At 37.8% G+C, this 16493-nt stretch overlaps 1 protein-coding gene across 1 annotated transcript in view; it reads left to right on the forward strand.

Annotated features, from left to right (window-relative positions):
- cntnap5l (contactin associated protein family member 5 like) overlaps positions 1–16493 on the forward strand; it is a 51847-nt gene that overhangs the window by 1924 nt on the left and 33430 nt on the right. The window contains exon 2 of the mRNA XM_057362300.1: positions 15028–15138. Within this exon, the coding sequence (XP_057218283.1) occupies positions 15028–15138 (111 nt within the window). The remainder of the gene's footprint in view (positions 1–15027; positions 15139–16493) is intronic.

Raw genomic sequence — 16493 nt, forward strand, 5'->3', positions numbered from 1 at the left:
TATCAAGAATATCAGGCAAGCTTCTCAGTAAACAGACTTGATAATAGTTTTTTACTTTTAGAATCAAAATGGCAGACAGCAGTAGGGCTGTGACGGTGGCCGTGTTAACCGCACCACCGCGGTGGTAAAGTGCCATGACGGTGGCGAACTAGTGCACGTCACTCTGACAAATATAGGTGTAATAAATATGAGAGTTGCGATAACGATTGCTAGTTGTAGCCTTTCAGTTGTGGATGGTTTTATTTAAAAGATTTTACATTAACAGAAATTATTAGCATACGTTTCCATTGGTGCGTTCGAGCGCGGGCCTGCACGCCAAAACCCAGGTTATTCTGTGGGTTTTGCAATGGATCTTGTTGTGAAATGAACAGATACGTAAAATCAAAACTGTCTATGACCCGCTTGCTTAGTGTTGGAGCACGCGCAGGTTTTTCCGCGGTTGCGGAGTGACATCTTTTCATTTGCGCTCCTGTGCAGGGGCGTAGCCAGAACTTTTTTTTAGAGGTGGCCAGGTAAGACCCAGTGATTTTATTAGGGTGACCAAAAAATCCTTACAGACAGAAATTCTTTAACTTCTACTGTAATTTACACCAATTCTTCATTACACATAGTTTGCTGGTCAAAAACATACAAGAAGAACGTAAACAAATTATTTGCAATGCTTTCATGTGCTAGCATTATTTTAAAATAATTTGCTAGCTATCATTTGCAGTAAGTTAGCATTTTTTATAGAAAATAAACATTGCAGTACCCCAACTTAAACTTTCGCGAAAATATAATTAATGAATGAAATCCAGTTAAACAAGACTGATTTCATTACACTGGCTGCACCAGCTGTGTGTAAGTTACAACTTAGCCTACTGTAGTTTTGATTTAAACGGGCACTGTTACAGCTTACGCACTACAAAATATTTTTGAGTTGCACCATTCAACTTAGTTGAAGCATAATGTTACGTAAATATCTACGGAAGCCTCCTATCAGGAATAACTGTAGGAATAAAATAGCATACTCTCTGAACTAACGGAATAAGCTCTTGTTTCACTCGACATTGAAGAATGATTTACACATGATAAAACTGACATTTACAGCCACTTACCTTTTAAAATAGAGAACATTATGTGATGACATTTAATTTTTGTCCTAGCGTGCATCCGTGTTGTATATCTGCCTGTGTTGTGCACGTCAAAATGAAATGATTTTCTTTTTATTTAATTGGCGGTTGGCAGTAAAATGAAATCACCCATATTGCATGTCATATATTATTGCATTAAGTAGGCTGTATTGTTTTAAACAGCATTTGTTTATTAATCTACTTTTAAATATGTTATTCATGAAAGGTAGTCTATATACCGTTATTATGTGAGGTAAAATAAGTTTAAATCCAGAATGTTTTGAAATTCACAACATTTCAACACAACTTTTTCTCACGAATTTACAGGCTGCTATTGGAAAAACATCATATTATGCGACTACGCATTACTTTACAGAGAGCTTACGAACTAGCTCTGCCTTAAGACCAAATGGTGCAACCGAATAACATACAGATTTAGTTACAAACTAGCTAGTAGTAGTTACTAAGCCTCTAGTGCGGACTTTACGTTCACGTTTAAGAAAGAACTTACGAATGGCTGGTGCAACCCTACCCTGTTTGCGTCAGTGTGTAAGTGTATGACATCATATTAACGCGAGAGTGATATTCTCGCGTTACTTTCAGTGCATACTCTAAATGATCTGCACAGCACTTCGTAAACTCTGACACGCATCTTAAAACTGCTTCGCACAACAGAGGTGGCCAGATAGGTGGCCATCCATCATTCAGGGGTAGCCGTGGCCACCCATGGCCGCTACGTCCCTGCTCCTGTGCACATCTTCTGAACGCGCATTTAGTGCAGCTGTACACATTTTAATCTGGACAGTGTCAACAAGTAAGTTTCACATCAACGAGTCAGAAAAAGTAAAGTTTTTATGGCAATCTGAATAGGAAAGCCAATGTAGGTTTAAACAGTTTTTTTCAATTGGAATTGTTAAGGACTGTAAGGGTTAATACGCCACTGACTGAAGTTACTGCAACAAGAGCTTTTTTATTTAGTATTTAGCTTTCTTATATCATTTAAGTTTTCATTATTTACTCATGTTTATTTAAATGTTTTATATGCTGTAGTGTGCCGTTTCACTGATGGATTTGCGCATTAAACATTGACGGATGTTTCATCCTCATTTATTTAAGATATCATATTTAAATTTCAAGTATTTAACAATTTCAAGTATTTAAATAAGGTCTATATTTCTCTTCCACTCGTCATGTGGTTGCTACACGCAAATATAATAATATAAATATTATTTATATAAATAATATATATTTCTCAACCACCGCGGTCGATTTGTCTATTACCACCGCGGTGGTAAAAACTTTTTTAAATAGACTTTTTAAATAGAAAACATGCTTACATTGGCTTACAGCTGTTTATGTAAATTAAGGAATTTAGACAGCCAAATCAGACTGAATTATACCCTGTCTGTGCACTTCTGAGTCAACTCTACTAGTGAGCATTATGTGGGTCTTGTGGGTGTTTATGATGCTGTTTTCAGGAGGTTTTCGCAGCATTCATGATTCGCTGGAGGGATAGCATGCTATATAGCATGCAACTCAAATCAACAAAACTAGGAAGTGAAATATATAAACATATGCTGCAAAGAAATGGAGTGAACAAATACTTTCAACATAGGGCTGGGTGTGAATCATCTGGAATTAGACAGAGGTGAAATATTCCTAATCCCTGTGAGATATTTAATTGAAAGATGGCTTCACCCTTCATGCCAGGGCCTATTTTTTTATCCTTGCGCAGATCCAGCTCTCTGTGCTGGTGTGAATGAATATCAAAAAATCTGAAGTTACATAAAAGCTAAACAATAGACCTTCAACATAAGACAGGACTGTGGAAATGAAAAAGGCAGTTTTTATTTCCCTATACTTAATTAAATATAAATGTTAAATGTTAATAAATTAAACTCCATAAATCCACATCTCAAGGTTTGAAATGCCAGCAGCAGCAGAGTGCAAATAATCACAAAATGCCCTGTGAAATAACTCCTGAAATATTTGTTTTGGTGGTGCTGACAACACATGTAAAATAATGAAAATTCAGTATACGCCTGTGCGTAGGTCTGCAAGAGATCAGTGCAATTGTTTGATGCTGACCCTTAAGCTGTTGGTCCAATCAATAATTTCTGCTCAGATGGCTGACATTTGCTTAAATCCACAAGGATTTATTGTAAAACTCATACAGTTTGTGTTCAGGACATATTTGATCTCAAAATACCCAATGTGATTTTTTAATTTGACTGTCATTTATTTCCGTTTTTGCTTCTGGTGTATCATGATGAAGATAACTAGTATTATAAATAGAGATGCACTGATTGCAATTTTCTTTGCCTATTCCGGTTTCCGATTTTATTATAAGTGAAACCTGCCGATTCCGATTTTCTATCCACAAACTATAATTGACAGTATACTGTATATAAAACCATATTTACTTTTCTTAAATGCACATTTTTTTATTTTCATTACATAAATGATTGAACATTACAATTTCCCCAAATTTCCCTAAATGCCGTTCTCCAAGCTGCATTAAATTACAGAATCTTCTCTTTCCCAAACAACTCTTAAATTGAGTAACTCTGTGACTGAAAAGAAGTACAAATAATAAAATATAACTAAACATGTCACTTAATTTACCTTTTTCATTTTTGTACTCATCTCACAAAAGTCTAAGATAACAATAAAATACTTCAACTTTATTCTTGTCTGTTTCTGTTTATGAAGCTAACATTGCTTTATTTCATTTTTTCTGAAATGTAAAATAAATTGTCTTTATCTTGTGTCTGTAGTATTAAAAGAAGTGGGTTGATTTTTGCTGCAACTTCAATAAAGAAGTTAAAAATCTTATGAGTGAATTCTACTCTAAAGATGTATTTGTATTTGCAGTTTTTTTGTGTTAGTAAAGAACTCAATCAGATACATATCACATATATTGGTTGATTTATTCATTTTTTTATATTTTGGATTTTTAAAAACAAGTAGAAGTCGTGTTGAATGTCATTTTACCTAGGTGAAATTACCAGTTTTAACGTAAGACAAGGAATCAGGTTGAATGGAATTTATGTTTGTTTTACACAGAGTGAACGACTTCAATATGAGTTCAGCATGTGTCAGAGTTTAGCATCACTGTTAGCATACATACCCCATGTAGACGGAGCAGCGAGAGATGAACTACAGTGCACCTTTTTGTCTGTACAGTACATGATGCGTGTGCACGCGTGTGCAGTCAGCGGATATGAGAGATGCGCGTCAGTCAGCAGAGACTCGTGGTCCGGTGGACCCACATGCGAGTATAAACGAGCCGTGAAAGACAAGCTGTGCGCACGCACGTTTACATGTTTACTTGTGGCTTTGAGTGTACTGACGGCTGTGACGTTCTTGCCCGCATCACAGGCAACAGAAGATCGGCTTGGAATTGGTGAGACGTGCGACTAACCAGCCAGTCACCGGTCCGGCCGATCATACGAAAAACCGTCCGATTCCGGTCTCTGGCCGGTCGATCGGTGCACCTCTAATTATAAAGAAGGTTTATAAGGTTTTTTTAAGGAAAGGTTTTGTGTGTTTGATGATGATTATTTTTTGTGTATTAGGTGTATTTTGTGTATTTGTGTATTGTTTAGACTTATTGTTATTGTGAGGTATTACAATGCAGTATGAGTGACATCTTGAGAACATACCCCTGAGCAATAGAACTCATCTCATGATAGGACAGTATAATGTATGATTAAAAATGTGTATAGCCACATCTCAGCTTCCAGGTATTAAGAGTTGAGCATACGTCCCGCTGAGTCGAGGCAGACATGCTAAGTATTGCTCTTTCTTGATAGCTGGATTACCACTTGGGAGAAATCTTAGCCCACAATCTGCTGTTTACAGACTAGCCTCTTTCTGGTACAATGCCAGGATTACCCAAAGTTGTTACGTCACAGAAACTTTGACTCATAGGACAGTACTGTTCAACTCTGAACATTATAGAATGAAGGATGAATTACATCTCCTTTTTATAAGAGAGGACTGAAAATCTAAGTTTTGCTATTAAATTGTCAGTTAAACAGGCACAGAAGACAAGTTGTGTGCCTGAGCATTTCGTGTGCCTGAGCATTTCCTGGCCCACATCGCATTAGTAGAGTCAATATAAACGGCTCACAATTGCCTCATTATAAGTTGGCAGTGTTTATATTTAAAGTTCTTTGTTTGTACCAAACAACCAAGACCAGTACAGCCATATGTTGTTAAGCATGCAGTTTAATGCATTCGATTTTGACCACAGTCTCTTAAATTGCTCATCAGTGTCTATAACATCAGCTCTGTATAAAACCCTTTTTGTAATAGCCAAAGAGTTGTGGGAATTTTCTGTAGGTCAGTGAAGAGAATGGTGGTTCCTAACTGCTTACATTTACATTACATTTACGTATTTGGCAGACTGCTTAAAGAGACACGTTTATTGTCTTGTATGGAAGTATGGCTCATATCGATTGTTAGCATTGATATTTGATGTTTTAATATTCTATAAGTGGACAGTGACTCTTGTGTTATCTGAATATACAGTATACTGTATCTGAGACTTCATAAAGGGCGTTTCTTTGAAAAACCTCTTTAAACAAAGAGATCATAGCTACAGTATGATGTCGAAATAGAGTTTAACTCCTCCCACAGTAACACTGCATCTTCATACATGAAGATAAAGCTCGAAAGGTTTAGTCTGTCCACAGTGGACATGAAACTCCTGTGTGATACCACCCAGTCACACCCATCAGGAGATATTCTGTTTGATGTAGCATCATAAATAGGAGAATTTTAGACCAGTGATTATTTTTAGTGGGCCTTCTAAAGGGATGCTACAGAAATAGAAACCAGCCGATAAAAAAGAAAACTGATATTAGTCGTTTTAGTCGTTTTTTTACTTTAGATGGTATTGATAATGGGGATAAAAACATAAACAGGTGAGCTAAATGAAGTTTATCTATTTTATCTACCCATCCATCTTTGTGTTGATCTTAGAGGAATGTGCTAGATCAGTTTCTGCAAGAAACCACATTGATGATGAGAGGGGGATTTTGGCAAGAGCGACATCTTTGGGTCCTAAACCCAGTCAAACACAAATGAAGATCAAAGAAGGCAGGCAGGGATTTAACAGAGATTAAACGCAAAGTGAAGGACAAACAAAATCCTACCGAGTTTTGATGAGGAAATTAAGGCCACGGCTCAGCATCAGATGAATACAAACAAACAAGGCGGCTGCCAAACGACATCTTAGAAAGAGAAAAAAAACACACTCGCACACATTACTTATTGTCAGCTGCCCTGACAGATGAGCCTCTTAACATTTTTTTTCCTGTCAAAAGCCCAGAAGCAATGGGGTATATGCTTAGGGGTCGATGACGTACTTCCGCTAAAATCTCAGCCAGGCTGTTACATCCGGCGCCATAGGGGAACAATGACGTTTAGCTTCAAGATGCACATAGGATTACGATCAACAGCGTGCGTCTAATTATTCAAACACTTCGCCATACGTCGACAACCAAATAGGAGCTCTTCAGGCTATCCGTTTCAAGGTACATCTACAAATATGAAAAAAATAAAAGTGGACTTTTGTACTTACTAGAGGCATGATCACAGAGGCACTAAACAATGCTAACCCGTAGTGCTAGGTTCGCCGAAATTTTAATGTTTTCTTACTAAGCACATCATTATCACTTGGTGAAAAATCCCCTTAGTGCCATGAGAGCGGAAGTGACCTAGCTGGCTTAGATTTTAGTGGAAATACGTCATCATCCCGTGTGCATATAATATACCCCATTGTGAAAGGACAGAGTTTCATCACTAAAAAAACAAAAGGTAGTCGGTATAAAGGTATTTATATAGAGCTTTTCACAATGTGGATTGTTCCAAAGCAGCTTTACAGGAGAAAAAAAGAAAAACAGAAAAGGTAAAAAACAGCACAGTGCATGGTGTGTATAGAACAAGCAAGATCATTCTAGTAAATAATATCTAATAAAAGCAGTCTCCCGTTGATCAAGACAGCCAACAATGCCCTGTGGCGAGGAACCCAAACTCCAATGATAAATAAATGGATAAAAAAAACCTCGGGAGAAACCAGTCTCAGCCGAGAGAGCCAGGTCTCCTCTGACGTGTCACTGCTGCACTCAGTGACTTTGATTAAAAGTTACTGAGTAAATGTATATGAAGAATAGGAAGAGTTTATTAGTTGTGATTTAGGAAATTTCATTTGTTGAAACTGTTTGGGTCTAATTTTATATATCAGGCAACAGAGGAATGTTATAAGCAGGGAAATAATAATGGGATAATGTAACTGAGTGCAGCTATAACTTAAAACCGCTGTCATGTGATGTAAGTTTAGTATTTAATACTAATCATTGTAAATTTAGCATTAATGTGACAAGTAGTCCGTCTTTGCTCTTGGTTGGGGATGGAATTGCCTGAGCTGCAGCTGGGATGGTCAGATGGTCACTTTGCTCTTGGGTGGTGATGGAATTGCCTGAGATGGAGCTGGGATGGTCAGTCAGTCCGCAGGCTCTTGCAGGAGGATGGCACGGGATGTTCAGATGGGGCTGGCGTAAAATGGGGATGGGCATCCCGAGGCAGGGGAGGAGGGTGTTCCTTTGACCAATATCTTTTAACATGATTCTTAAGTGTTGGACGTTTTGTCTTGTGCATGATTTCTACAATTTCAGCATGACAAGCCCAAGCAGTGTTTGGAATATGGATTTTCCCCTTCTCATTTAAACATTTTCACGTACAAGCCCAACACGTAGATGCTTCCTCTGAGTTTTGTAACTCCTAAAAGTTACATCTTATCTGCTAAAACCTAAGCTAAAGGGAGTTATTTGTCAGGCAATCCCATGAAGGTTCCTATTTACACTGCAAGTACTGTCATTCTGTGGGGAGATGATTTAAACAATGTCTGGCGGAAACACTGTGGAAACCCGTTAATCTGCCATTAATCTCCCACCTTAATCAGCGCTATCGTGGCGGCCCATCAGATGGGTGATCGATCCCACAAGCTATAAATAGCTTCGAGCAGTGCGGTCTAAACAACTCTCTGACGTGATGTACGTTCATTAGACCTGGATGCTTGAGGTGTTAGCACATCTTGTTCTACCCGAGCAATCTCTGTGATATTCATATTTACTTACCCTCTTTCTTTTTAACCCTAAACTCCTCACTACTTCCTTGTTATCAACTGTTAAAGGCTAGTCCACCCAAAAATGAAAATTCTGTCATCATTTTCTCACCAATGAGCAAACCTGTATAAATGTATTTGTTCTGCTGAACACAAAGGAAGATATTTGGAAGAATGCAAACAAAACCAAACAGATCTCGTCCTCCACCATAGTAGGGAAAATACATACTATGGGAGTCAATGGGGGATGAGATCTGTTTGGTTACTGACATTCTTAAGAAGACAGAATCTTCATTTTTCAGTGAACTAGTGTATTCCTTTAGAGGTGGGGTGGTTGTTTTGGAAGGTGCTAACTTTAGCCTGCTAGCACTGAAATAATAAACCCACCCTCTATGCGATTCGCCGTCCAAGGCCACGCCTCCTCCAAACACATGAATGTATTTTGTAAATCCACATAACGAATTACAAACTAAATCCATTAAATTATTTTCAAAGCATGTACATACCTGTCCAAAAGAAAGAGAGCAACCATGGTATCGTCTTTCAGAATCTTTGCCTGCCGGAGCTGTCTCCGTGTAAAATCTGAACCGATGTTAATTCGATTGTTTCCTCTTTCATGATCCAGACGTTTTTTCGTCACTGCTTTTTCAAAAACTGACTTTCGTTTTGTAGATTTACTTGTTGTCAGTTCCACAGGAAAGTTTGATCGTTGTTTATTGTCCGCCATTCTCCCTACGTTGACACAGCGGACGTGAGCGCGCTGATGATGTATGATGTCTGCGTGAACAGGGTGCGCAGTGGTATGCAAAATACGTTGGCTGAAAATGTACACATGACCAGTCACAGCGTTCGGCCAGAACGTTTTGATTGGGCGAACGTTTTTTGGTCCAACGCCTTTCACAGATGATACATAATTATAAAAATATTATTTGACCACTATACTTCTTGATTGCTATCAGGATGTAAAGAGATTTCCAGCCAACATGACAAAAAATGTTTCTGGACAGGATCACACACCCTGCCTTTAAGCTGTTTTTTATAATATATATTTTGTGCCAATAAAATATAAAACGTAATGCATTATTTTTATAATACAGTAGACTGAAGTAACATCTGCTTTATAAATTATTGTTATAGGTGGAAAAATCAAGAAAACAAAGTGCATTTCTGCACTGCTTGGCCATGAATGGGAGTAGGACTATACGAGCCACAGGACAATGTACAGTACTTGCGGGACTCATTGTTGGTGATCCATTTTTTATGTGTTGGATTGTCTGTAGCAAACATCACTTTGCTCTCAACAGAACAGATCTGTTCTGTACTGTTCAGTGGGTCTTCCACGTAAATGGATCTGCTTTGTAGGTCTAGAAGCACGGTTTGGTTGCAGTTTCTTTAAAACGGAACAAACATAGGTGTTATTCAAAGTCTTAAGAAAAAACGAATATAAACTAAACATTTCTTTCTGTCTGATGTGTGAATGTTTAGTCTCCTGAGATGGGGACCCATGGTCTATACCAGGGTGTTCAACTACTTTTCTATGAGGGCCAGAATCCAAAAGTATAAATAGGATGCATTCCGTTATTTATTGCATTTTGTTCCTTTTATACTGTTTTTGTTGCTGTTACTTACAGGTCATATATTAAAGGAACAATACGGCATTTTTAGGAGGATCTATTGACAGAAATACAATATAATATACAAAACTATTTCTTCAGAGGTGTATAAAGACCTTACATAATGAACCATTAAGTTTGTAATACCTTAGAATAAGCTGTTTATATCTACATATAGAGCGGACCTTCCTACATTGAATTCGCCGCCATGTTTTGTACAGCAGCCCTAAACGGACAAACAACTCCACAACGCACGTTTTCTCTTCCTCTCCCCTGCGGTATCGTGGTGAAGTGGATTGCGGGAAGATCCGTGATCCGTACGAATCGTGCTCTCCGGTGCGGAATGCATCTGACCCGCGGATTAACTGAAAGTTTATTCATCATTGAGTAAATTAATAAAACGCGCTCTCGCTCGCTCTCCAGTTTCAGCTCCAACGCGCTCTCTCTCTCTCAAGTATCTGGACGAGTACAATATTAAAGCGGTTCCAGATAAACAATGATGCTCAAAACTATTCCGTCACACAGCTAATATTACAACAACAACATATGTTAGTATGTTACTCACATACTGATCTGAATCAAAGCAACCTCCTCGGAGGTCTCTCTCTGCTGGAAAGTATCTCCATAGATATCTATGAGAGTATCTCTGTTAAAAGCCTTAGTACCGCGGGTCTTAACGCGTCTCTGCTAGAAAGTCTTTATAATATTAACACATGTCCTAGCTCCTGCCTGACTTTTATCCTTCTTTTTAAACTTGAAATCCACAAACCTTTTATTTTATGTAATACATAAGACATCACTCTTTCTACAGTCTTTCTAATGCCCGCAAAATCTCTTCCCTGCGTCAACATGAGAACGACATCTTTTTGTACTGTGGTGGCCACCGTCGTGTTTGGACTGACCGATTCGTGGCAAATCTATAATACAACGCTAGTGGCCGCTGTTAATTAAGAACTGCGCCTTTAAAACATGCACACAAATATTTCATCCAGTACCTTTTCATGATATTTAATTAAATATCAATTTATATTCCCTTATACGTTGAATGAAATTGCTGTTAACTTACTCATCTCCAGTCCCCCAGTTCTTCCAAGTTTTTTTTCAAGAATATATTTATGAAGATATTGAATTAATGGAATGCATAAGCAATAGGACTGATCATGTGCTCATCAGCTCATTCTAGTTCGTCTTCATCCATTTCAAAACAAGTGCGTATTCCAAAAGTAAGGAAATGCTTGTTTTTCTTCACTGCTCAGTTGCTCGGATAATTTTGCAATGTAGCGAACCAACCCGGTGATGTCACATGCCGTGGCGCTGCAAGATGGTGGTGCCCTTGCTCCAAAAGGCATAACAAAACATCACGTTTTTTCTTAAATGGTTACATGTATCGAATCTGTTATATGTTTTTTTTTATTTAAGTGAAAGTAAGTTTACTCAGTAATGTACATTTGATTGAATGCTTCATTTCCGCTTTAAGGGCAGATCCTTTGAAGTGAAAGTTCTGGAGGGAGATGAACAGCTGTTTTCATAAATATAGCTGTTTAAATCATACATAATGAATGCAGTAATAAAAACAACATTGTTTTGTCCTTATCTGAGATGGCCGTCAGTTGACTAGCCCTGGTCTATACTCTTCTTCCTCTATCACTATTTCTTCACATTCTTGTCTTTTCTTTTCATTCTCCTCTGCTGTTTCCACTCTTTCTGTGACCACATGATTATAGCACTTCTGCTTTCCTCTTGGTACACCAGGCCTCAGTGAGGCAGCGCAGTAATAATAACTGACCTTTTGAACAATAGCCATGTGAACAGACTCGAGCAGGTCAAAATGAAGAGTCCTTCAGAGACACGGACCTGCCCAAGATGTCACAGACTCAAGACCACCTTTCTAACAGCTTATAATTCCATATAATGTCCGTCATTCAGCTAGTTCAAAATGGGCATGCTCCGTGCGTTGTTTGATGTTGGAAAAATATATATATTTTTGTTGCTAGATAAACACTTTACTTTGCTGACTTTGTGGTCTCTGTCTTCATGGTATGTGTGTGTGTGCATGCTTGTTTGCGTGTGTGTGTGTGTGTGTGTGTGCGTGTGTGTGCGTGTGTGTGTGTGTATGGGTGCATAAAAGATTTTTGGAAATGTAGAAAGGTCAATGAGATCCTCATACTGTAAAGTGGCTTGACTGTTGTGTTGATAAGAGAAGCTTTTGTTGTGGGCTGTAAATGTGTTTAACCGTGGAGGACTTTTTTTTTAAATGGCAGATCTAGAGCTGTGTGGTTGAAGTGTTCCTGGACAATGATTTTTTCTTTTTACTGTGTGAATAGTAAATCGCAGTAGAATTGCACTAGATGTCAAATACACCAAATCCAATGAATGTCTTATATTCACAGTGTCAGTAATCACTGTTAAGAATGTTTTTGAGTGACATATTTATTGTTGGGCTTAGAGCTAAATTCAGAGGAGACAGTTCAGTTTTTTTAAGTGAAACACAGTTACGTCAACAAGTGGCACACTTGCTCTGTCGGTACCTGTCAATACAATCCGTGAATGAGTTGTGATAAAACAAAAATGTTTTCTGCAGGGGTGATCTGCCTTGGGTTTGCATTCTAACATCTGTATTTGTTGGCAGAACAAAAAAGTAACCGAGTTTACGCAAGTATAGTCTGTGACTAAAATAAAACTACACTTGTAGCAGACTGCAGTACTCATTAATACCTTATGGAGATGTCAGTCATAGGTTATGAAATATAAAGCCAGGAACTTCCTGAAATGGGTTAAAGTAGTATTACATTATATTTGAAAGTATCTGTAAAAAATGAATATTTCTCAGGTTTTGTAGTCTTTTTGTGGTTTCACAATGATTATAACACCACCCTCAATGAATTTTTAGAGCTCTCAAAGTGGGTCAACAAGCAACACAAGTTGAATCATGCCCTATTCCGAGGCCTTGTTGTTTGTTTACTTCAAATATAATGTTTCAAAATATAATGTCTTGGTGGGATTATTATGAGTAAGTCCATCCCAAATCTGTGCTTATAGTAATTAAACATTAGTCCAATTTTATGTGCCCATATCATCTGTAACATCTTTAGGTCTAGACACTCCATTGGGAAATTAACTTTGCTTAATGAAAGAAATCTTGTTTGAAATATTACTAGAGCCAGTAAGAGTGTATTTAAAATCCTGACACTGCCTGTTTATGAATTTCCTACTGAAAAAAGGTTTTGCTTGATTAAATTCAGGGCACACAGAACTTTAAAACCTAAATTTAATAGGTCCTCCAGAACTTTCTCTCAGAAAATTCAGCTGTGAAATATTTTGGTGTCACCCTCAAATGATGTCAAAATGTTGTCACACCCTTGAGGGTGTCACAGAAACCTGGTTCATCATTTGCAGTCTCTGAGGCTGATTTTCAACCTCAAATGAACTCTGCAGAACCTCGAGGAACTGTTTTAATTTGACAAGTCATCACAGCTAATTTTTGCTCTGTGTAAAGATGAGAGAGGTGTTGTGTGTCATTTTTGCTCAGCTGAGAGAGAAAGACAGATGTTGCAGCTGTTCTGTGTGATGCAGTGAAGAGCATTGCTGACTCAGATTATAGCTCCCTTATGGTGACAATAACGCATGTGAGCCCCCTCACACCTGCCAGACTTCTCTGTTTTCTCATTAAGGTGAAGAGAAAGTGGGCGTGTGTATGTGTGAGTAGATTGAGAGGAGGAGAAATAAAGAAAGCGGGTGGAGGAAAACAGAAAAAGAAGAGTGGGTAAAGAGAGATAGAGAGAGAGAGAGAGGGTGGAAGAGATGGATGGGGAGTGCTGAGAGATATTAAAAAAATGGGGAGTAGGCAATTCAATGTCAAGTGAATGATTGTCAGGCAAAATGTTGCCACAAACGCAAAGGCCCACTAAATAAGAATATATTTTTACCCCGGTCCGTAGAGAGTGCAGCAAAGTGCTTACGCTGCTAAAACGGGAGAGAGCTTTAAAATGCTCCCTGGACGCAGCTAATGGCTCCCTAACCTGCTGTTCATTGTTTTGTTATTGTGACGATACATGCATATTTTGGAGGTTCGACACTAATGTGTTTAGGCTGCTGAGCTTTGGCTCATTAGAGTTCTTTAGATCTGCGTGTTTCCTTTGAAAAGACCAATGAAAGGTGCATGAAAAGCAAATGAAATGTTATATGATGTACAATGAATTTGTACTTCATTTAGACATGCATGTTATTCAGAATGTACATATCTGTTAAAAGCAGTCTGTAGTCACGAATCACGAAGGATTATCTGTAGAGTTATCTGTAAATGTATTTATATGGGTGATATGAAAAAGTAATTGGTTGTACATTCTTCTCTATAAAAGCATGCTGAAGAACACAGATGTTTTTTCTGTCTCTTTCATGCGAGCATTAAGGGCCTTGACCTTTCTCTAATGAAATTTTTTGTAGTCCGCATTGAGCAAATGTTGTCAAAAGACTAAATCATCATTGCTGTATTGGACAAGCAAGACTTGAATGGACTGACTGATTCAAACTTTGTACAGTCACATACTGTACTAGACATCAAAATTTCTCTTTGTCTGTTTTAAGAAACTCTTGGATTTGAATCTTTCATATTTTGATGCTCAACATATTAGAATAGTGTAACTTTACCTAGACATCTTTAAACTAAACTTTTAAGAAGTCTGAGGTCAGTGACATGCCGGCATTGAAAATACAGTCAGATGCAATACTACAAAAGACTGCGAGACTTTAATCAACTGTCACAAACTGTCCTTAGACAGAATGTAATTTCTTTACACTCCGTATTATCTTCACTATCACAATGCAAAGACAGTTTAACTTGTTTTATTTCAAGCACATTAAGTTTTAAACCCCATTAAGGAGCTTTCTAGTGAATTGTGTCCAACGGAAAATCCATAAATGCAAGCTCTGTGTTTACCCCACTAAGGATATGAGTTACTGTTTAGCTCTTGCAAACCTGTTTGAAGTGAACAAATGTTTCCTATTTCTGGTTGAGCCAATGATGATCTTTAATCTTTAATAATATTACTGAATCCTAAAATCCCATTAAACTGAATGGATTAGTTTAATCAATCTATTCCTTATCTGGTTTTCATTTCAAAGAAGGAATCACGTATGTTTGATATTTTTTCTTTTTTTTCTTTTCATCTAGATTACTGTGAAGAACCGCTGGTGGCATCACTACCCCCAACTTCTTTCCAGAGCTCATCAAAATCCTCTGACAAAGCGGCACCATACTTTGCTAAACTCAACAGACGAGATGGTATGAGCTTGTGTTTTTCTGCTTCCCTGTCCTGTTTGTACAAAATAACAACCTCTGTTGTCTGTGTTTATGTGACTAGAGAATTAAGCTGAAAGGAAATTTGTCCTTGTCAGAAAAGTGTCGACGGAAAGCTTTTTTATGAATACCTAACATAATGCGATTTAGGTTCTATAAACAGTGCTTGTCTGCAAAAAAAAGTATTAGTACATTTTATACTTTCATTTGAAATATGGAATATTGGAATATACCAGTCTGCTGGTGTCCGTCAGATGCTGTAAAAGCTCTGGTGATGGGAGTTGTCTCTGACATGATAATTTAAGACTGTAGACTCAATCCTCAAGTGTGACAGGAACATAAATACATTTCTAATGACAATGGACAACAAGAGTTATGCATATTGCAGTGAGAAGTGAAGGAACAAAGCAGTTCAGAAACTTAAACTTATCCGTTATTTAGAGTAAAATGGATATGCATTTAGCAGACATTTACATTTATGAATTTGGTAGATGCTTTTATCCAAAGTGACTCAATTCAGTCTGTACTTTTTTATTGTAATGTGTGTTTTCAAGGAACCCATGACATTGGAATGACAGGAATACACATAATTTACAAGATATGATTTTCCCTAATCTATTATTTCATTGAGCATTCAGATATTTATTATTGGCTGCATGTTGACAATGATAATGCGTTCACGGATTTTAAACAAAAAGGTAAAAAAGCCCTTTGTTGTAACTGCCTGCTTATTTCAGTGCTTTGAATAAAGAGGGTTTTATGCATTTCATTCTTCCTTGCTTAACAACAATTTTGACAATGCCACTTAATACTTTTGCTCTGAAGAGCACAGAAAGCATCATAAAACAAACTTAGAGGGTAATGTATTTAATGTCTGCTCTTTATTTGCTTAATGATCCTAAAACACCCAGGCTGAGCATTGTGCCTGGCGGAGCATCACCCAAGAATGGGGTGTAAAGAGAGGACCGTATAAATTATGACTAGGCAAACGTGTTGTGGTTTTTACTTCAGGGAGGTGGAGACCAGTTTGATTAATGCAACGGTACAATCAGCTGCTGATTACAGTCTGTAGAAGCACTTGAGAAATCCCCCCAGCCAATTATGCAGTTAAGCATAGATATGCCATAAATACCAGCTTATGCCGAGATGTTCGACCTCGTGGCGTGAGCACACACACACACCAAGCACTTCTTTATGATGCTGTGTGGGACTCGCCCTTGATTACAAAACCTAAAACAACTGTAGAATTGTCACTTTGGAATATTGGTGTCTTTAAGTACTCAGTAGGACAACAGTATGTCGGCTCGCCCCTGTCACCCCTCAAGGCATATCATTTTTCT

Source organism: Triplophysa rosa, linkage group LG20 (assembly GCF_024868665.1).
Source record: "Triplophysa rosa linkage group LG20, Trosa_1v2, whole genome shotgun sequence".
Lineage (NCBI taxonomy): Eukaryota > Metazoa > Chordata > Actinopteri > Cypriniformes > Nemacheilidae > Triplophysa > Triplophysa rosa.